At 47.7% G+C, this 22,896-nt stretch overlaps 1 protein-coding gene across 1 annotated transcript in view; it reads right to left on the bottom strand.

The window, feature by feature from the left end:
- CACNA2D4 (calcium channel, voltage-dependent, alpha 2/delta subunit 4) overlaps nucleotides 1-22,896 on the bottom strand; it is a 146,747-nt gene that overhangs the window by 3,800 nt on the left and 120,051 nt on the right. Inside the window, exons 28-36 of the mRNA XM_006891375.1 lie at nucleotides 21,782-21,843; nucleotides 21,352-21,396; nucleotides 21,053-21,115; nucleotides 8,392-8,462; nucleotides 7,854-7,929; nucleotides 7,242-7,294; nucleotides 6,724-6,779; nucleotides 6,356-6,376; nucleotides 1,642-1,759 (exon numbers count right to left, since the gene is read on the bottom strand). Of these exons, the coding sequence (XP_006891437.1) occupies nucleotides 1,642-1,759; nucleotides 6,356-6,376; nucleotides 6,724-6,779; nucleotides 7,242-7,294; nucleotides 7,854-7,929; nucleotides 8,392-8,462; nucleotides 21,053-21,115; nucleotides 21,352-21,396; nucleotides 21,782-21,843 (565 nt within the window). The remainder of the gene's footprint in view (nucleotides 1-1,641; nucleotides 1,760-6,355; nucleotides 6,377-6,723; nucleotides 6,780-7,241; nucleotides 7,295-7,853; nucleotides 7,930-8,391; nucleotides 8,463-21,052; nucleotides 21,116-21,351; nucleotides 21,397-21,781; nucleotides 21,844-22,896) is intronic.

Below are 22,896 nucleotides of genomic sequence, written 5' to 3'. Positions count from 1 at the left end.
CTGGTAAGCGAGTGAATCTGGGGTCTGTTTGATAAAAAAATCTGAAGTATTACACTATATAAGAATTTGTTTGCAGGCTGGGAATAAAAGGGACATCCTGGGAAATCCCTGGTAAATGACAAGTCTATCTGAGAGGCTACTCCTTAGGGCATCTTTGTGTCTTGGTTCAGGACAGAAATTCTCTGGGTGAGGAGGTCCTCTCGTGGTTTGAGGGGGAGAGATCAGCAGGACGGAGCTTCCAGCCAGGCCTCCCTGCCCCCCTGGGTGAGCACTAGGAGAACCCACTGGACCTAGTGGCTTCTACCCAGAAGAAAGTCTGACTTGGGCCTCAGCCTGAGTCGAGGCTGCTCCCCCGAGCAGGAGCCAGGCCTGGAGTGAGATGCCCCTTATGACCTGGTAATGCTACAAAGGGAAACCTCAGGTCCTCTTCCAGTCTCACCCATCTGGAAGAATATCCTTAAGATTTTGTGTTTCTCTGTGCAGCTCAGAACTGGATTTATTTATATGGGAAATGTGGACTTGTTTCTACTCCGTTTCTATGCATCTTTATTTTTCTTCTCTTTTCCTTGTTCCAGCCAGGTAGTGACTAGTAGCTGTATCTTCAAAGGCCACTAATGAGCTTTTAAGACCCTAGTCGCTACTCAACAGAGTCAGATGTAAAACAGCATCTTTATGCCAATTGACCTTGATGTTCTCAGAGACCACCTCATTCCCTCAGGGGGTTTGGTTTTGACTAGGAAGTTTCAAGAACTGTGCCCCCTGTAGGCTCTGCTATATGTCACTTTATTATTGTCTTCAAATGTCCCCTCAGTGGAGTGGTAGCCTGCATGGTTTCTGACAGGGCTTGTGTATTACTGTGCTTCTGTGGGTGTTCACAGTTCCGTTCTTGAGCTTCTATCTCTGAGCTGGGAGTCTCCTGGTAAAAGGTTAACGAATGCCCTTGACTGCTAAACCCACTTGTTGGAGGTTCAGATCCACTCAGAGGCATTCACAAGTAAAGTCTGGTGAACTACTTCTGAAAACTCAGTCACTGAAAACCCTATGGAGCTCAGGTCTGCTGTGACACGCGAGGGCACATGGGTTGTTAATGACTCACTGGTAACTGTTGTTGTTTTTAACACATTCCTAAGCAAGAGTAAGGAGAGCTGGTGGCTTATCTTGAGGCGTTGTGCTGCCAACCCAAAGGCAGGCGCTTTGAATCCCCCAGAGTCAGAAGTATTCTCCCTTCTCCTTGATTTACAGCTTCTGAAAAACACTGGAGGGTCAGCTACGAGTTGGTTCTGACTCAATGGCTCATATTAACAGCAAAACAAAGGTAAAGGAGGCAAATGCTGAATCAAGAGTGATTGTGGAGTCGTCTGTGGTGCTCTGGGACCTGGGGGTGAAGGGAACTTGCTGACATGGTTCTCTGAACTGTCTTTCTTGGATTCCCTGTCTTGAGCACACCGAACTGTCCAATGCCCTCAACTGTCCTCACCTCATACCCTCTACCCTACGTTTCCTTCCCTGAGGACAGTGAATATGATAAACAAATGGTGTCCTCCCTAGAGACTTGGAAGCCTTGCCTATTTCTCCTACACCAACTCCTTGATGGTCACAGATCCCTACAAGACATCTGTTTTGCCATGAGAGAGAACTTACTTCTGACAGATCCCGCACTCAATAATCCCATTGGCCTCCTGGATGGCCGTTTGGTGCACAAACACGGGGTACTCTGTGTCACAGGGCTGCAGCATGTCCAGTTTCTTGTGTTTGTGGGCTGTGGGAAAACGGGCACAGATGTGAGGAAGAGCGTCACAGAGATGGGAGAGATCCGAGATATCACCCCCCACACACACACACACACCCCATCTCTGCTTGAACACTTTGAGATGAGAGGTTCGCTGCTGCCGCGAGTCCATTCTCTTCTACCACCGGGGAGCTCTGGTGGTCCCATTCCTAGGGAGTTGTACTACCAACCCCGGAGTGACGCATCTCTGGCTGTTAGAATCCACCAGAGGCTTCTCCAGAGAAGATGGACTGTCTCCTGTATGATTTACAGCCACAGAAACCCAGTGGAGGGTCAGTGGATGCTGCCTTGACCACAGTGAGCCTGAGGTGTTTTTCTTCCTAGTCTATTTGCACATTTGCTTATTTGAAAATTCCTGGGACAAGTAAAGGTGATGAGAGAGGAGGGAAGGGAAGAGGAACCAGGAACAAATGAAGCAGAGAGTTCTCCCAATGGACAGTGCAATCCACTGCCCTGTGGCCTTGGGCAGGCCACGTCCTCTCTTTGGAAGCCTGTATCCTCAATGTGTAGCATCCCACGGTGACACAAATGGACATGCCCTAGACTAGGCAGTGTGAACCCCCCCAGAAGTGTCTCAGCAGAGACCCAGTGGTCTGCCTCTGAAAAATGGTAGCCCTGGAAACCCTGCTGGAGCAGTGCTGCTCTGCACACACATATGGAAGTAGGTAGGCATGTGTGTGCACAGGAGTTCAGGGGAACCTCGTAGCAACTCTTACATCCTCACCGAAAGGTCGGCCTCAAGGAGGGAGGTCATATAAATGTGCCATTTAGGGGTCCCTTTCAGCCCTGAGATAGTGAGGATATCAATGAGTTGCACTAATGTTAACAGTTTCTGATACCCCACTACCATCAGACCAGCCAAGAATATCAATGACAAAAGAAGATGCAGCCTGTCCAGAGACTTTAGCCTACCTCCCATTCATGGTAAAAAGGAGACACTTCCGAGTTTAACTTAAGTGCTGCTTTAGCAAATACAGCTCTGAGGTCAGCCCTGGTCTGGCTCCTAGTCAGGCCCCAACTCTTCCTGTAGAACAGACACCCAGCAGGGCAGCAGGGATCTTGGCCACACCACCAGGCCAAAAGAGAGGGGACAGTGAGTACTAGTACGAAAAGCTGCCCAAGACCAGGGGACCCCTCATCCCAGCAGCACCTCAGGTTCCTAGGGTTGTCTGTGTGACACTTATATTAAGACAAGAACAAAAGATGAATCCAAAAGAGAAGCCTGCTCTTGAGGACAGGCATCATGCTGGGCTGGTCTGGAGGCGAAGGGAATCGCGATTGTTCCAGATAGCCGCAGTACTTTGTGTAGAAAGAACCCATTTCTTCAAAGCCCTTTCCAAGCCTTTCATTTGTTCTTCTGGCATGCCTGTGAAATAGGAGGACAGAGTAGCATTGTCCTTATTTTATAGGCCTGGAAATAGAGGCATAGATGTGACTTTATTTTGTAATGGTCCTAAAAGGCTATTAGGTAACATCACATCATCTCTGACGCTTAGAGACTATCAACAACAGCATGAACCACTGCCGGGCCCTGGGCCGTCGCACAGGTCACTTTGTGCTCGAGTGCATTCCTTCAGCCGCTGTGTGAATTCATCCTGTTTGAGGATCTTCCTCCTTGTGGCTCACCCTCTACTGATCCCCCAGCTAACATGCCCATCATACGTGAGACAAGTTTCACCAGTCCCACCTCCATGTAACATTCTGGCCATTCTTCTTTCGAGACAAAATTGTTGATTCTTTTGATAATTCACATTCTAATCGATATTCTTCCTCTTCATCACTACTCCAAAGGCATCAACTCTTCTGTTTTCCTCATTCCTCGTCCAGCTCTCACACATATGTGCGGTGATTGAAGGCATCACGGCTTAGGCCAGGTGCACTTAGTTTTCCCTGTCTTTGCCCTTTAGCACTTTGGAGAGGTTCTCAGCGGCACCTCTGCCCGCATTTTTACATTGTTTGATCTCAATGGTGAATCCCAGTAAAAAAATCCTCGATGCCAGTCTTTCCTCTGTTTGTCATAATGTTGCTTACTGGGCCAGTTTTGAGGATTTTAGTTTTCTTTATATGGAGGTTCATTTCTTAACAAAGTCTGTAGTCTCTGAGCTTCACTGGTAAGTGTCTCAAGTCATCTTTGCTTTCATCAAGACAGATTGTGTCATCGCTGGTGGCCTCCAATCTTGATGCCATCTCTTCATATAGTCCAGTCTCTTAGGTCACCTTAGCATAAAGATTGAGTAAGTTGATAGAATACAACCTTAATACACATCTTTTCTGATTTTAAAAATTTTGAAGTTTGCAAATGGCATTAGTTTTTAATTCAATGATTCATAGAATGCTTTATAACATTTATTATGATTGGTGCCTTTCCTGATTTAAAGCTGTCCAATATCCCTGTTTTCTGTTCAAATGACTACTACTTGGTCTATGTACAGGTTACACATGAGTACAATTAAGCATTGTGTTGGAAGAAGGACAGGGACTGACTGTAACAGAACATCAATCACTCATGTGCTAGTTCAAGTTGAAATGGAAGAGAATGAAAATAAGCCTATGAAAGTCAAAATATGACCTTGAGTCTGTCCCACCTGAAGCTAGGACTATCTCAGGAATGGATCAGATACCCTGAACACTGAGAACTGAAGATCAGACCAGTTGTGGGATACTGTCAAGGAGAGCATCTTCATATGTGAAGAAAACAAAAAGCAGGGGGAAAAAGAAAAGATACTCTGAAGCTTGCTTTAGAATATAAAAAGCTAAAAGGAATGGAAGAAATGACAATAACAGATTTCAAAGGGCCCTCTGAAAAGACAAAGAAAGCAAAACATTATCATGAAATATGCAAAATCCTGGCATTAGAACAACAAAGGCGCGAGGCACATTTGGCATTTCTCAGGGTGAAAGAATAAAAAACTATTCAAGTGTTGTTACAGGTCTTATTAATTTCCAGATTCAGAAGCTTCTTACCGGACCTTGAACCAAAAAGAAAGGCCAGTCTATGGCAGAAAACTCTTAATAGGAGAAACAGTCACAGCATCCACAACAGTTGTGATGTTGGGTCAGGTTCCCTTCCTGGCTCTGCTTATGGTCAGAGAACAGCAGCTCTGGCCGAGCCTGTACAAGTCTGCCCTCAGCTCCTCTCCTTGCAGACCCGTCCTGCTGGCTTCATGCGTGGGGGGAACTGCTGGGGGCTGGACCTGCCTCACTCTGTCACCTGAGCCAGTTTGCCTGGTAAGTTTATCTCAGTAGTACCCATTATAACAATCACAGCAATGCCATAAAACATGGCTTCCCAAGGTCACATAGCTGGCGTCGGAGGGGCAGGCAATGCCTATACTGGAACCCAGTCCTTGGCCTGCAAGCCCAGTTTCCTGAAGATGCTGAAGACTGACAGGACCAGGCCTGGACTGCTAGTCAGAGAGAGAAGACCCTCCAGGGATATACTCTGAAGTAGGGGAATTTTGAACAACAGATTGAGGAGAATCCTCTTACTTTTTACCAAAGAACTAAGATCATCTTCAAGCTGCAGCTGCTAGCAGAAAGAGAAGACAAGAGAAGCAGAGAGAGATGCTGTGTGCCCACCCTGCCTCACTGTGTGGTGAAACTCTTGTTTTCTATTTCTGTGCAGGGCTCAGCTTCTACATAGGCTTTGACACATGGTTCCTGGTTCCTGTCACAGACACCAAGTGACTGTGAACTGTCCCTCAGAGCTGTCCTGTGAACACTGTGGAGTGTGATTTCCAAAAGGAGTCTAGAAGTGTGGCATGGAATCAGCCAAGTGAGCTGAGGCCTGAGGACACCTGCAGGGCCAAAGCCTGGGCCCTGGCACGGAGCAGGGCAAGATCCGTGTGAAGAATGAGCCTGGGAGGGGCAGGGCTGAGGTGAGACGGGTGCAGCCCAGGCCGTGAGACTGTCCAGGGCTGCGAGGGAAAGTCCTGTTGTGCTGAAGGAGTTGAACGGAACTGTCCAACTGGAGACTGCCTTGTGGTTACAGGAGCTCCCGGGTGCCCCAGGAGTAGGTGTGTGCTTATTTCCTTTTATGTTTAAGTATGAGGTGGTCATCCCTCTCCTGAGGGTGTGGCTGAGTTCCCACTGGCTGAGGTTGAGGTTTTCTTTTGATTGATGGTTAAGGCTTTCCATTATGGGTGCTCTGCCCTCAAACAAGTTTGTTTCTTCTGTCCTGAGACCTTCCTGGGAACAAGGGCTCTGCTTTCCATCCCCTCTCACTTGAGGTGCTGCTGAGGGCTCACTACCCCCCTGGCTGGCGGGACCGGGTGGACTGCCACCTGCCCTTGGTTACAGGTGCTAGACCGTGTCACCCTGGAGTCTAAACTTCTCTTACCGTGGGAGATGGTGGGCATTTACAAATTTTCCTGGGGTGTGCTTATACATGTGAGATCTGAGCTAGCCCCTCGGCCCAGGAACAGTGCTGTCAGCTGGGAGAGGAGACTGGAATGATGTGGGGTGGAGGGGCTGCCCAGGTTTATCTCGGAGACACAGCCCTTGCAGCTCACTGTTCCCTTACCCCACCCTTGGGCAACCATGGTCTCCTGACTGGATGCTACTTACAGTGATGGAAAACGGTTTTGGCTGCACAGGAAATGAGACCCAGCATGAGCGAGCGGACAGGGCACAGGAAGGTCATGACGTCATGCGAGGTCAGGATGTCACAGGGTGATGATGTCACGAGGGATGAGTGATGGTTTGCGGATGAATGATGTCCCAGGATGATGAGGTATCACACAGAGAGGTGGGGAAAGCCAGGTGTGAGAGGAAGGTGATGAAAGCAGACAGGACAAGATATGACATGAACAAGGACCCCCCCCCCAGAGTACCCCATTGACCTGTCACCCACGCCATCACTTAAAAGTCTCAGTCCACCTGACTGAGGTGACACTGCTATTAAATCCATGCCATGATCCTCGAGGTGCACTCACCCTCAGCCCCGCTGTCTGCATGCCATGTGCCCCAGGCGCCCAACTCCAGCAGGAACCTGTAAGACACAGGACGGATCTGGGAGACCCACTTGCCCTCCCCACTTCTCAGAGAGGGTTGGAACAACATTGCTCCTGGAGGGCTCGGCCTGCCCTTCCTATATATTGTGTTTTATGCATGTACCTTGTGTTTTAGACACTCACTTGCATTATATTTCTTTCACATATATTGTGGGTTCCCCCTCTTACTTTCCCCTAGTCTTACTAATAACTACATTCATGAAAGTATATACACTAGTGACTTCATAAGGCTACCTTCTTCTTTATTTGAGGGCTCCGGGGGAAGAAGAGGTGCTTCTGGATACAGGGAGGAGGCGGGGGCCCTTACATATGAGTCACATCCACTCAGGGACCTTGGCATCCTTCCCCTGGGCTGGTACCAGGTGAGGCAACCTGGACCTCAGACCTTGTCATGAACAACACCTACAGCCCCATCCCTGTCTCCCCACACCCCTACTCACAGCAAGAGCTCATTCAGCAGCCACCTAGTAGCAGTCAGGAAGGCCCGGATTGGCTGGAAAGGAGAGGGCATGCTGTTACCACCTTGCCCAGAGGGAGAAGCAGCTGAGCAGAGCCAGGAAGGTCCACCTCCTCCCACTCCTTTCTCAGCAGTTACGTGGGCAATTCCTATTGTAGTTCAGGCAGCAGGGGTTTAGGCAGTGCCCCTGACCCCTGGCAGGCTCTGCATCTCCAGGAGATGCTTGTTGGTGTTTGGAGGGCGGCAGCTGCCAAGGATCCATGAAGATTTGTGTGACAGCACCAGCAGGTGAGGCTGAGTGCACAGCAACAGGGGGGGGCATGGCCTTTCTGTGCCCCAATCCTCTATTTCACTAGCTGCCAGAATTGTTCCCTTGAGGTCCCGGGTTTGGGGAGGGGGCAGGAGCAGGGGTGAAGATAGATGTGGAGAGGACGTTTTGGGTCAATAGTGTGGCCTGGGCCCAGGCTGCTTGTCGCGGGATGAAGACAGACCAGTGCGGTGGGCAGTCCTGGCTTTGATGACAAGCATCTCCCTCAGGCTGGGAAGAGCCTCAGACCTGCAGATGTGCAGAAGGAAGGGCTGGGTGGACACTCACACTGGTCAGGGACTGTGCTGCGCTGTGGTGGTGATTTGGGGGCTTGCACATGGCCTGGTAGTCGTACATGGTCACTCTGAAAACCAGAAACCAGATATGTGAGTCTAAGACTATCACCAATCTCCATGTCCCTGCTTCAGGGGAGGTTTGCTGGCAATGTATCCATTCACTACCACTTCTAACAATGCGGGAGTTAGGGCCGGGGCAGTCAGAAGAAGCACATGCTGAAAATTACGTTGCTGGACTTTTGGGTAGTTTAAGAAGATAAAGGGATAGCAGATGGCTTGCTCTTTGAGCTGGATGGTTTCCCCTTTAATGTCTGAATTGCTAGAAAGAAGATCCCCAGCAAAGATGCCCACATGAGCACCTGGCCCTTCCCACCTCATTGCTAGTCCCTGGCCTCAGAAAGCTTGCTTTTGGAACCCTTTCGGGCTTTCAATGTGAGTTTTTGAGGTCAGGACACTGTGTCTCTCTGGACAGTTTAGCATCATGTATTGCCTGGGCTGTGTCTTCAACTGAGGAAGTGTGTCCCACTTACTGGCTGAACACCCCCATGCTTAGCAGTTGGGTCATGAAAGCACCGTCCACCTCCCCCAGAAATCTTCCTGTCTGTGGAGGAGAAAGAGATCGAGAGACAGAGAGATGAAGTAAAACCTCCCACAAAGTCTACCATTCCACCTGTGCTGAACTCTCCCATTGCCAGCCCGGCCTTTCCCTATGGATGCCCACCAGCATAATCCGAGTTCATCCCACCCACAGCCCACTCCTTCAGCCTGCTCCTCCTGACCCATTCTCTATCTGAGTACCTAGTTGGAATCCATTAGTCGACTATGAAATAGCCCTGGTCACACAATTAAATTCATCAGCGACTTCACTACAAGGTTGGAGGTTTAAACCCACGCAAAGGCTCTGTGGGAGGAAGTTCTGGTAATTTGTTCCTGTACAGGCTGCAGCCCAGGCAATCCTGTGGGGTAGCTTTACTCAGTCAATGGCATTACTGTGGTTTGAAAATGGACTGTTGTTGTTGAGTCATCGAAATGAAACACTCATAGTTGACCCTCCAGCAGGTTGTGAGAGGCTGTAAATTGCCCATCTTTCTCCCATGGAGCTGCTGGTGGTTTTGAACTGCCTGTCTTTGTGTTGGCAGTGCAACTCCTTACACTCTAAGCTGCCAGAGCTCAGAAAATGGACTGACAACACCTAACGACCTAACGACAGTAGCCTATGAAATCAATCTAGGGGTTGCAATCAGAATTTTGTTTTCAAATGATCTGGAATTCCTTCAACAATTCTGTGTGAACTGTTTGCAATAAGGCTAACTCACTGGAGCTGTTCTATATGCAGTATGTGTGCCTGTGTGTGTTGTACTAGATAAGGTATTGCTGTGATGTATCTCCATGGGATCATAGTCAAAAAGGACTCAAGAAGAGTGCTCTGTCTGCATACAGAGCACTGTTTTTACCAGTGAACAAAACAGGTCTGAGATCTCAGGAGTCACTTTTGGTTTCTCCCTCACCTCCCACTTCCTGTCACCCCCCCATGGAATGCATCAGTATGGCCTATATGTCAATCACCACCTTTCCAACTCCCTTTACAATGTCTTACCTAGTGCTTTGTCCTCTCAGTAGCCACATCACGCTCTTAAACAGCTCTCGCTCTCTGTACTGACTGCTGTCAGAATATTCTTGGACTATTCTCAAACATTGCTTATGGGGAAGGGATCTGGGAGCCCAAGTCAATAGCATGGTGGGCTCCCTTGTAGGGACTGGGGACGCTTCTCCACCTGGGCTCCAGGGCTTGACCCTAGTTACCTTCCTAGGTCCTTGGTGAAGGGAACATGCCAAGCACACTACAGGTTAGATTAGGGGTGAGGGGAAACCAGTGGGGAGGGAAAGAGTGAGGAGAAGCATGAGGGACCTTGTGAGGGCAGGGCCATGCGCAGAATCTCTGCCTCTGTGTGGTTTTTTTCCATGGAAACTGTGGTAGGTGCCACGAGTTGGCTTTGACGAGTGGTAACCCTGCGTACGATAGAAGGAGCCCCTGCCCAATGTGCACTGTCCTCAATGTCTGCCATGCTCACACCATTGATGTGGTCCTGTGTCAGACCGTGAGGGTTCAAGGTCTTCCTCTTCTACACGGACCCTCTACTTTTTCCAAGCATGATGTCCTTCTCCAGGAGCTGGTCCCTCCTGAGTCTATAAAATGCCTAAAACCATGAAATGTGTTGTAACAGAAAAGAAGTGTGTCCTTGGTGCAGGAGTCCCATTTCAAGGAAGCTGATGGTTGTCAGAAGCCTGCCGTGAGAAGCTGAATGGACTTGTGATCCTTTTTAAAGAAGTAGACAGTCCAGAGAGAGGTCTGTCAGGATACAAGATTCCCGGGCACTTGGTCAACAATCAGAGGAATGCTAAAAATAATAAATAATACCAATAATAAAGAGATGATGATAACATATTGAAGTGATAGCCCCAGTAATCCTCACATAATTTATAATTCAATACTCAGATTTATAGGTTTAGAATATGTAAAATAAGAGAAATCAGAATCCCAGAACACTTAAGTGTGTCAATGCAAAAACTATACCTAGACCAAAAAGCTGTAGTCCAAACACAGCAAAAGAACCTGCATGGCTTAAGATCAAGACACTGCATGGTTTAAAATAAAAGAAAGGTATATATCAAGGCTGTATCCTTCCTCCACACTTATTCAGTCTGTGTGCTGAGCAAGTAACTTGAGAAGCTGGACTGTATGAAAAAGAATGTGGCATCAAAATTGGAGGAACATTATACTCAGGTTATGCAGATGACACAGTCTTGTTTGTTGAAAGTGAAGAGGACTTGAAACACTTGCTGCAGATGGGCAAGGGCTACAGCTTTTAATATGGATTTCATGTCAACATTAAGAAAGCAAAATTTCTCACCACTGGACCAATAGTCAATATCATTATAAATGGACAAAAGATTCAACACCCAGGGTAACAATAGTAAAAAAATTTAAAGATATGTTACATTGGGAAAATCTGCTATCAAGGACCTTTTCAAAGTCCTAAAGAATAAGGATGTCAGTTTGGAGACTAAGGGCACCTGATCCAAGTCTTGATCTTCTGCATTTCTTCCTGTGTATCTGAACTTGGATAATAAGTAAGGAATATCAAATAAGAATTTATGCCTTTGAGTTGCAGTGTTGGAAAAGAGGCCTAAATACCTCATGGACTGCCTAAAGAAAAAACAAGTCTTTCTTAGAGAAAGTGCAACCAGGGCGCTCCTGAGAGGCAAGAATGGTGAAACTTCGTTTCACATACTTTGGCCATGTTGTTAGAAGAGGCCAGTCCTTGGGAAAAGACATTATGCTTGGAAAGGTGGGGGGTCCTAGAAAGAGAGGAAGACTCGTACAAAATGGATTGACACCACGACTGTAACAATGGGCTCAAGTATATCAGAGATGGTGAGGATGGCACGGGACAGGCCAGGGCTCAGACCTGTTCATAGGGTGCCGTGAGTCTTAATTGACTCGGTGACACTTAACTACAACACTATATAGAAGACAAGGGTGTGGGCCACCCAAATCTGTCCCAGTGAGCGAAGGTTTGTAGGGAATATCTGTAGGCTTGGCTAGGGCTCTGGGGAGGAGCTTATGTTTATTCAGAACTTTTAGGAGGAAACGTACTCATTGGTTTTGAGTTGAAACCAACATATAGCTGACCTCCAGTGGGTTTCTAAGGCTGACAGTCACACGGGATTGCCCATTTTTTTCTCTCTGAGGTGCTGGTGGACTCAAACCAACCAGGAAACATGGGTAGGCAGCACCACTCTACAGACTTGTGCCACTGAAGTTCCCTCTACCTTTAGAACCGAATCCAGTTTACATGTAGCACATCATATGTACTTCCACATTTCACTGCACACGTCTCCAAGCCCCTACTTAAAGGGGTCTTCCTTTTGCCTCACATCTGTCAGATACCGTTATTATGTACCATACAGTCCTGACGGACTCATGTTGTTGTGTATTATAGAGTTGGAACCAACCAAAAGCTAACCTTCTGGTGGGTTTTCGGAAGCAGTTAATCGGATGGGAGGAGATTGCCCATCCTTCTCCCGTGGAGCAGCTGGTGGCCTCGAACCATGTGCCTTTCAGATTGCAGCACAACTTCTTGCCACTAAGCCACCAGAGCTCAGCAATAAAGAGGAAGACCCTCAACAAGGTGGACTGACACAGTGACCGTTGCAGTGGGCTCAAGCATAACTGGCACAGTGAGGATGGTGCAGGAGAGGGCAGGGTTCACAGCCGTTGTTCATAGGGTCACTAGGAGTCAGAGCTGACTGGGCAACAACTCACAGCAATGCATAAACAGTGGTCCACAGGCCTCCAGATGGGCCCCACCCTGGAACCAGGGATGAAGTCAGGCAATGTCACTTTCCAAGTAGGAGCTTACTAAGAATAAAATCCTCACATCCTATAGTATACTTTGGAAAGAGCTCACTTGTAAAATTAAAATATCTGGGTGCAACCACCATAAAATGTATGACAAAAATTGTAATCTCAGAAACTGACAGGTTAATGACAAAAGCAAACAGAATAAAAAAAGAGATTTGGAGACAAAGAACCATTCAGACTTGGCCAAGTCTCTGCTAGCTCTTTGCCTGGAATGCCCTGATTCCGGAGAACTATTTTCTGTTAACCCCAAGCCCACTGCTGCAGAGTCAGTTTTAACTCCTAGTGACCTTCCATTGGATTCCCAAGGCTGTGAATCTTTATGGGAAGAGATTACTCCCATCATCATTCTTCTGAGGAGCAGTTGGTGGATTTGAACTGCTGACTCTTTGGTTAGTAGCCCAACATGTTACACACTGCAAGATGCTCACTGGCTAGGAGAGTGTGATTCCAAATTAATGAGATGGTCATTGGCTTCCCAGCCAGTTTGGACAGACTTGCAGGAGCACATGAAGCATGAAATGGGACAGAATATTTTACTATCACCTCCATTACAGGCATAGACAAGTGGGGGACCCATTTGCTCTGCTTGAAAGCAAGGAAAGGCTCCCATGAAGAGGGCATGGACAGAAGGAAGAGGAATCAGAGAGAAGCCAAAGTTTCTAAGGGAGAAACTAGGAGGTGGGGAATGAAGAGGCCTCAAAGTCCTGCCTGATTTTAAAGGTGCTGTCCTAAAGCACTTATTCCTCGATGGTATCACTCATTCCCCCACTTTCCTGATCCCTGTCAGCTGGCATCACCTTCTGCTACTGCAGGTGGCACATGTGCCCTTCTCTGTTACCAGACAGTAAGATCCTAGAGCGCCTTATCATCCCTTATCACCACGTGTTTCATTCGTTGCTAAGATTCAAGGCGTATTTGAGGGACAGCTGCCTGAGTGGTGGGAGAATGAATGAATGAATGACCCGAGTGCTCTGCTCCCTAGAAGGCCCGGTGGAGCACTCGCGGTCTTCTGATCAGCTGGGTCTGTTCACTTTGCTAGTTACAGGCTCCTTCCTATGTAACCCTCTTGTTCAGTCACTTGATTCTGAGAATGGAGACTCCTGAGAGTAAGACAAGCACACCCTGGACACTAGAAAAATATATCCTTCTCTGTAAGTGACTGTGCAGGATCTGTCACTCTGGCAAACATTCTTCCCTTCTTTAGTACAGGAACCCTACTCTGAAATAGGTAGCATGTGCTTGGAGTCCCTGGGGTGGAAATGGTTAATGGGCATGGCTGCAACCAGAAGACTAGAGGTTTGCATTTATCCAGAAATGCACTGGAAGAAAGGCCTGGTGGTCTCCATTTGAAAAGCCAGCCTCTGAAAAGCCTGTGGAACACAGTTCTAGTCTGGCACATGCGTGGTGCACTTAGAGTTACAACAGCAGCTACTTGGTTAGCCCGGGCTCTGCTGGTGGGCTATGTTTCCCAGACTCGGTTACAGCTAGTTCCAGGCATCTCTTTAAAGGAGGTGACTGCTAAAAAGAGCCCTGTGGCTCCCTTCCCTTCTTGCCTGGAAAGTGAATAAGGAGGAAAGAGCTCTCACAGCTATGCCAAGATATGAGAACATCCGGTGACTCTGGAAGCCATACCAGGCCAGGACTGCCTACCCAACTTTCTCTCTCTCCCTTCTCCTCACTCCTCTCTCCCCTCTCTTTCTCTCTCTCCTCTTTCTCTTCCCCCTCTCTCTTCTCTCTCTCTTTTATTTTTCTCCCCAAATATGCTTTATTTAAAATGTGTGCTTTGGTGAAATCAGACTGAACCTCAATTGGTACCAATTTCTCTCTCATGAGAGAATAACCCCCTGACTTATTTAAGCCACTCGAGTAAGGGTTCTGTATTCTGGAGGTGGGGCAAAATTCTTAAACTGATGAAGTTTCATTTGCAACTGAGGGACTCAGTATCCCTATCCCAAACCTGGGAAACTGATTGTGTTTCTAGACCTGTAAAGCAAAACAAGGCTCAACCCTTCAAACTCGAGTTCCGTGTCAATTCAGTTCTTCTAGACTGAAGCTGGCTTGACAAGGCAGCTGGCCATATGTCTTCACAGTCCAACCATTCAAGCAAACAGCCAAAGATGATGCCTGTTCATACCCACACGACTGGTTAAAGAGGTTGTGAGGTCTCCAGGCTTCTGTGTCTACATTGTGCTCTCTGTCTTGGTTTGTTTGGACCTAACCAAACTGCCCACCAGCTGCTCTTTCAGTGGGGATGTTGTTAGCTGTTGTCAAGTCTTCCTTCAACTCACAGAGAGCCACGCAAAACAGAGCCAAACATGCCTGGTCCTGCTCTCTGCTCATGATCAGTTGAGGATCAGACACATGTAATCCGTAGGGTTTATGTGGGCTGACTTTCAGATGGACGTCTTTTGGCCTCCTTAGTCTGAAAATGCCACTGAATTCTGCTAAGCATCAGAGGACCGTGAGACATGAGTTGCATGCAGTGTCCTGGCTGTGAATCAAGCAGATATCCTGTCAGAAGGTAAGAATCCCACTACTGAACCCCCAGTGTCCTTTTTCACTGGGACAGTCACAAATGAATAGTGGCCCGTTGGCTGTCTTGGCTCTGGGGCTGCACCAGAAGGGCCTGGGGTTCTGCGAGGGTCAGGCTGATAATAAATTGATGGGGGAGGCCACAAGTGAGGAGAGAGCTGAGGTACCACCAAGCAGGAAGCCAATGGAGCAGGCTGACAGGCAGGCATCACAGAGAGTGCAGAACGTATTAACATCCTTGCTGGCTGGCAGTAGCCCCTGGGCATGACTAATTTGTATGCCTGTGTAAAGCTGCTGTTGCTAACATCTCTGGTCTCCCTAGGGAAGAGGGACCAAGCAGAGCCTGGCACAGAATGGAGCAAATGCCACCTGACCTCCTTACAGCAGGACAGCCCCAGTTTCTCTTCTGAAAACAAAATGATCCAACCTCTGAAGGGTTGTGAGAAGGAAAGGATTACCAAATACACAGTCACAATGCATGTTTCCTGGTCTGGGTAGGTGCCATCAAGTTAATTGTTTATCACAGTGAAACACTGTTACTGAGTAGAACTTCCCTGTCATGTTTTCTAGGCTGCTGTCTTTATAGGAGAGAGTTCTAGATTTTTCTCTCAAGGAATAAGTGCCTGGTGAGTTCAAACCACCAACGTTTTGGTTAGCAGCTGCGTTCTTAACCATTACCACACCTGGACTCTTGGAATGGCTCCTACAGGCAGTACCCATTGTCCAGTGGGTCCCGACTCATTTCAGTCCATTAGGGCGGGATCGAACTGCCCCACAGGGGCTTCCAAGGGGGAACAGGGTTTCTTTAAGGGACCAGACTGTGTTTCTCCAGAGTGGCTTTTAAACCAAAAGCAACCCCTCTGCCATCAAGTTAATTCTGGCGCGTTGGCCCTCCGCGAGGTTGTAAATCTTTACAGGAAGAGACCTTTCTCCCCCAGGGCAGCTGGTACATTTGAAATGTGGACCTTTAGGTTAGCCGCCCGACCCTGTGCCACCACAGCTGCTTATTGGGACAGGCCCCCTTCAGCTCTTTTTTATTTGGCTCTCCTGAGCTGTGGTTCTCTGGTAAATCACTTTGTCCCTGCAGCGGTGGCCGGGAAGGGTGTGGAGCTGTGCCACCCTAAGAGCCAGCCTTGCCAACTCCTCACAAGCAGAGGATGAGGGCTGGGTTCAGGTGACACGCTGAATTTTGCTCAGTGGGGCAGGGTCCTTTGAGGACCTCTAGCTGCTGAACCGAGGCTTCCTCAGCCCGAGGAATGCACGAAACTGCTCCAGCAAGATGACATCTGGGAAGATGTCAGCCAAGGTTGGGAGAAGAAGGGGGCGTGGAGGGCTGGGAGGTGGGGAGCGTGTGCGAAAGTTTCTCCCCACACAGGGCAGGCACCAGGAGTGACTTGAAGATAGCTCGCATGGTGAGTGGGAGGAAAGACAAAGGGTTTGGGATGGGTGAGAATGCAGGTGGCAGGGAAGGAGGAGAGGGGAACGGAGAACACAGAAATGAAGGCCCAAGACAGGGCCACTGACGGGACAGAACGTATTGCCCGAGTGCTCCCTGGGCTAGGCCAGGGAGGGGGTGGGTGCTGTGATCAAGAGGACAGGCTGGGATGCAGCTCTGCTTTCCTGGGCCTCGATGCCCCTTTGAGGGACATTCTGATACTTCTGCATTTGGGTACTGCCCTCAGGCAAACAGCACGACTCAGAGTTCCCAAATGCAGGGTGGTAGGGCCCCTTGTACACATGACACAGGCCTGCGGAGCTGTTGCCACTTTCCTGGGCACAGCTGTCGGCGTCCCTTTCTAGGCCTCAAATAGAGGCTGTAATCCTGTCATTTGTGGTTCTTTATTATAACGTTCAAGGAAGCAGCAGCTAAGAAATCAAATGACATATTGCATTGGGCAAATCTGCGGCAAAAGACCTCTTTAAATACCTCTTTAAAAAGCAACAATGGCACTTTGAGGGTGAGGAGGAGAATTCTAAAAACCAAGGCACTTAGCGTGGCTGAGACTTCTAACTCAAGTCTAGGCCAAATGCCTCCTTGTCCTGACTGACTCCATTTTGTACTTTTTGGTCAAAGTGCAGCCAGTCACTTCTATAAACATCCTCTGCATCTTTGACCTCGATCTAAGACTTTCAGAGGAAAATGCAGTTTTATTCACTGTATTCAATTCATGTAGAGATGTTAAAGAGAACAAATTGAGGTTAACCTTCAGAGAGCTGTACTTAGAGTTTATATAAATCTATGTTTAACAAGTAAGGGAACTCTAGTGGCGTAGTCCACAGTGAGTTTTACTTCTGGTCCAGAGGCTGCATGTCTATGACGGTTCAAATCCACCAGTGACTCCAGGGGACAAACGTGGGCGGTCTCTACCAGTAAAGACTTACAGCCTTGGAAATTTTACATCAGACACCCAGTGGAGGATCAGTGGAGGTCAGAACTAACTCTAAAGCAGCATGTGAATATATGTTGTTGTTGTTGTGTGTCGTTAAGTCAGAACTGACCAATAGCTGACCCTCCAGCGGGTTTTCAGAGGCGGTAAATCACACGCTAGGAGATCGCCCTTCCCCTTGGAGAACAGCTGGTAGATTTGAACTGCGTGCTTTGGGACTGCGGTGCAGCTTCTTCTCAGTGGACCACTAGAGCACCCCATGTTGAATGTTCAATAGAGGTATGCTTAGAGATTTTTCTTTATTAAAGTATATTTTCTCTCCTTAAGGAGCCTTGGTGACATACGTATAACATGCTAGACCTCTCACTGGAAGGACAGTACTTGTCGACTCTGTAGGAGAAAGAGGAATAATCGCCTGCCCTTAAGATGTGCAACCTTGGAAGTTTGATTCAACTATGAGTTGAACTTGACTCGATGGCACTGGATAGTAATAGATGGAGTTCTCTTCTGAACCATAGGAATGCTTAGCATTGTAAATGCTGACCATTTTATTCTTTCAACAAATTCTTTGCTTTACTATTTTAACAGAGTCCACAGATCTCTTGAGAGATACAGATCTAATTCTGTTCTTTATGCCTTAGAGCCCACAGTGCTTATAATTACTGAGCGCCAGGTGAGCTGTGTAATGACATCCAAGACGACATATATGATGAAAGCAAAAGGTCACTGGAAAGGCAAGAAAGAAGAAAAGACCAGAATGGATGTCAAAAAAGACTTGATCTAGGATGTAAAGAACCTGCAGTGAATGGAAGAGATGGTGACATATGAAAGCTGAACAGAAAGTTTCATCAAGAGCAGCTTGAGAGACAAAGTAAAATATTATAATGAAATGTGCAAAGATCCAGAGTTAGAGTACCAAACCAGAAGAATACAGTCAGCATTTCTCAGACTGACAGAATGGAAGAAAAGAATTCAAGTTTTGAGTTGCAATACTGAATGAAGGATTGTATGGGAGAAAGATGGGCAGTCACTTCTTGGGCAATTTATAGCCTTGGGAATCCAGTGGGGTGTGAGCTATGAGTTGCTTCTGACTTGATGACAATGAGTGAGTGAGTATAAAACTACTCAAAATAATAAAAAAGATACTAAATAATCCATAGACATGCCAAGCTTGGAACAGAACTTCTCTCATGGATTAGCTTTTAGCTAAATAACAGGCAGACTTTTAAGGGAAACACCACCTCTAGGGAGGCACACACTCTTTAGAATAACCAACTATATGAGACCCAAAGTGCAGTAGGTATAAAATTCAGAAGGCAGGACGGGATTCAGAAAACAGGTGGAATGGAAATGGGAAACATAGGGAAGAGGTAGGACGAGTGCTGCTACACTGTGGGGATTTTGAGAAATGTCCCAAAACATACACGAACGAACTGCTGAATGGAAATCCAATTTGCTCTGTAAACTTTCACCAATATTAAAGTAAAAAGAAAACAAAAGATAATAAAGGGCACTCTGATAGTGTGGATGTATTGAATGACACGGCAACTCAACGTGGCTGCACACCTCAGGCAGCTCAAATCCACCAGCAGCTCCACAGGAGAAGGATGGGCAGCCTCCTTCCAGTGCAAATTACCACCCCTGAAATCTAAATTAGGTTATGACTTGCAACTGACTTTAAAAAGTAAGGTAATAGTTGAAGAAATATTTAAAAATTATGTGAATCAACAAACACTTTAAATACAACACACACATAAACACACATAGAAGGTCTCTGGGTAGCATACATGGTAGCATACATGGTATTGCTTGGCTGATAGGTTGAAGATTTGAGTCCACCTAGAGGTGCCTTGAAAAAAGGTCTGGTAGTTTGCTTCTGACAAATCAGTCATTTAAAAAAAAAAAATCTGAACTAGGTAACACAGTTGGACTGTGACATGCACGGGGTCACTGTGAGTGACCAGGTACAGTAACTGGCCTTTGACCACATTTTAGCCAAGGTTGTTTAATGTCATCTGAGGTGTGCCTGATTCAGACCATGGTATTTTCAATCACATGCTATGCATCTGAGAGCTGGACAATGAATAAGGATGACAGAAGAAAAACTGATGCCTTTGAACCAGGGTGTTGGAGAAGAGTATTGAACATCCCATGGATGTCAAAAGAACAAACAGATGGGTTTTGGAGAAGGTGAAGGCAGAGTGCTCCTTGGAGAAAAGGATGGCAAAGATTCATCTTGCATATTTTGGGCATGTTGCTACAAGAGGTTGTTCCTTGGAGAGGGACATCATGCTTGGAAAGATAGAGGGATGGTGAAGAGAAGACGACCCTCAACCAGGTTGATTTGACACAATGACTGCAGCAGTGGGCTTGAGCGTATCAGAGATTGTGAGGTTGGCACAGGATAGCACAGGGTCCAGATCTGTTGTTCTTATGGTGTGAGTTGTACCGGACTTGATAGTATGTAACAACAAGAGCAACAATGTAAGCATCTGTGATCTTGGTAGGTTAGTGACCCAATGGCTTATCCTTCCTTAGAGGGGTGGGGGTTCCTATCTTTCAGATGCACCTGCCCCTACCAGCATCTCTTCAAGTGGCCTTGCCCTAGGGTGGGCTTCCCTTCTGGAGCCTGTTCCCTAAGAGGTTGTTTTGCCTGTATCTAAGGTCCAGATTGGCCAGCCATGCATGGCACATGGACCAAATCCAGCTCATTGCCAGTGTTTGTTGTTCCTTAAACTAAGAATAGCGTTTATATGTTCTAAAGGCTGAAAATAGAATCGAAGAATAATAGCTTTTTGTGGTGTGTGGAAATGATAGGCAATTCAAATTTCAGTGGCCACAAATAAAGTTTGGTCAGAACAAGGCCAATCTCATTCATTTCCAGATTGTTTTTGATTGCTTTCACAACACCATGGCAAAGCTGAGTAGATGTGGCAGAGATCATTTGGCCTGAGAAGTCTAAAATATGCAGTACCTAGTCTTTCATTGGAAAAACCCCAAAACTAGCAGCCCCTGCTCCAGAGCACTTTCTCATGGTTTTGACTTTTTCTCCCAATGTCCTCCTGCCCCAATGGCCAGGCTTCCGTGCGTAACTCCTTAGTCCTGTCCCTTGCCTCCTGGAAGCCAACACCACAGGACACTTGGAGACACAGCCAAGCTCAGTTACTCAGGGCGGCAGGAGTCAGTGCATGAATGACTGAGAGTATCAACCCCAAAGCTTCATTCCTACCACTTTAAACTTCACCACCAACTGTCACCACTGACTCTTCCTCTCTTAGACAGTCCTATGTTCTAAAGTGGACTAGTAGCCTGTCCATTTCAGAAATACTAAATGGAAGGAAATCCTGAATCTGTGTGTGTGTGGGGGGGGAGGGAGGTAGCAAGGAGGAAAGGAGCAAAGCAGAGGCCTCCAGGTGGTCATGAGTGACTAGCAGTCGTCATTGGGCTGGCTCCTGACTCACGAGGATGCTCTAACAACAGGATTAGTGTTTTCTGCTTCAGGCTTTGCATTGGCTGGACTATTTTTTTTTTTACATCACCAGGACATTCTTCTAAGTCTAAGTCAAAAAGTTCTGTGGAAACCTGCTGTTCAGCCTCACAACAACAAGCAGGGATCCACGGACAGAGGGGTGGTGGCTGTGTATTGATCAGGAATCAAACCTGGGATGTCCACAGGGAAGGTGATAACCCACAGGCATCTGGTTTGAATCCACTCCGTGCCACATGGGAGTAAGATGGGCAATCCTTCCCATGCGATTTACTGAGTCAGCCTTGCTTTCTCTGACTGAAGTTGCTGCTGAACATCTTGACCCCTCTCTCCCTAATTCTACTTCCCCCGGAACTTACCTCTTGAGGCCGCTCTGAGATCAGGATGAAGCCATTGTTGTCGACCACAAAGCAGTCCAGATCCTGGGAAAAGACCCCAAAGTGAGGCAGCAGGCGGCCAGCTGATGATGCCCACTTCCTCCCACCCACTCTGACTGTTTTGGAAGGCAGGCTTGGAGGTCAAATCAAAAGATACTGTCTTTCAGCCCAGCAGCACTGGGAAGAGGGGTCTGGGCAAGGAGCGGGGCTAGCTCTTTGAGAGCACAAGGACAGAGGGGCCCACGGTTCCCATCTCCCCGTGGCACAGGGGAGGAACTTACACTGTCCTGGCAGCTTGTTGGGCATGGCTCATCCTCACCACTGCACTGGAAGGAAGAGGAGAAATGGTGTACTCATGTGATGTGTGTGCATGGAACACGTGTGGTCTGTGCACAGGGAGATGTGTGATGTGCATGTAATGTGTATATACTATATGGCTGTGTGTGTGTGTGTGTGTGTGTGTGTGTGGTGTGCTATGAATGCATTTGCAGGAACCACCAAATGAAGAAGGCAGGGGCTAGAAGTAAGCTTTGACCCAGGAGTTATCAGAGAACAGGAAAGGCTGAGGAGGCGAAGATGCAGGAGGGCACCCACTGGTGGCTGCTGAGAGGTTCAGGAGGCTCCCAGGGAGGGCTGCAGGAACCAGCTTCTTCTCACTGCAAAAGCAGGTGAGTCTTCTGGCCCCACCCTGGCCCCAGCTCTCAAACCTACCTTTTGTGTCGCTGCCCATAATTTGCGTTGGAGGAAGTCCAGCTTTATCTGGATGCCCACCGCTTACCCGGAGACAGGAAGGGAGAGGTCATGACCACGAGTGTGTATTTTGGGGAGGGGAGACAGTGGGAGGAAAGAGAGAGTGAGAAGGAAAAAAAAATAGATTCACGTTAAAAAGAGGAGGTGCATCAGCAGGATCTGAGGGAGAGCTAGCACTGGGTTGAGAGCGGATGGGGAGAGTGAGTCAGACAGCAGAGTGAGAAACTGAGGTTCCTGGTTGGGGTGGGGGTGGGGGGAAGAATAGACAGACATGCCTTCTGCTTCCCCCAGCTGAACAACAATGACAGAGACGCCCTGACAGGAAGCAGTGGCTCAGATAGCACAGAACAACTGAGGGCAGTATTTGCCTTCCCTTTTCCAGGAACTGAAGGCAGGCCATCTCCCTTCCTACCACAGAAGCCCAGGGCGAGGGAGCCATTTGTTCAAGGTCAAACAACCAAAGGTGGCAAACCAGACTGGAAAGGGGGTGCTGGTCACTTAGCGATAAGGAGCTTCACTGCAAACCCCAAGTATGCGGTTTGAATCTACCAGCTACTCAGTGGGAGAAAGATAGGCCATCTCCTTCCAGACGATTTTCAGCCCTGGGAGGTGAGCTATGAGTCGCTTCTGACTTGATGGCATATAACAAACAGAAGACTGAAAAGCAGGCCATTGCAAACTGGGCCTTCCTGGATTTCCAGTCTGCCACAGCAACCTCTTTTATAGTCAACCCTTTAGCAGGATTCCATTAACTTTGTAAGAAGGTGCTTGTTTTGCTGAAAGCTGTGGATGAATTTACCCTGGTTTGCAGGCAGGTTCCAGGAAGCAATAATCTCTTGCAACCTCAAACATGCCTCCACTAATGGCTGTACCTACAAGGGCCACTTCACTTCTGAAATAGATTTGGAGAACCTGTGCTGGTGCTCACACCAAGAGAAATCTGGGACAGAGAGCTCCAGGAAAACCTGGGGACAAAGGCTCGAAAGAAAAGGCAGGTTATACTAAAGAGAGGGGGGGAAAAAACCAAACAAAAATCTAGGCCAACTTCCCAACATCTGGTATAAGAATTTGGAAAA

Source organism: Elephantulus edwardii, unplaced genomic scaffold, assembly GCF_000299155.1.
Source record: "Elephantulus edwardii isolate Elephantulus edwardi_28Jun2011 unplaced genomic scaffold, EleEdw1.0 scaffold00096, whole genome shotgun sequence".
Classification (NCBI taxonomy): domain Eukaryota; kingdom Metazoa; phylum Chordata; class Mammalia; order Macroscelidea; family Macroscelididae; genus Elephantulus; species Elephantulus edwardii.
The sequence above is the reverse complement of the archived record's forward strand: the minus strand, read 5'-3'. Positions and strand labels throughout refer to the sequence as shown.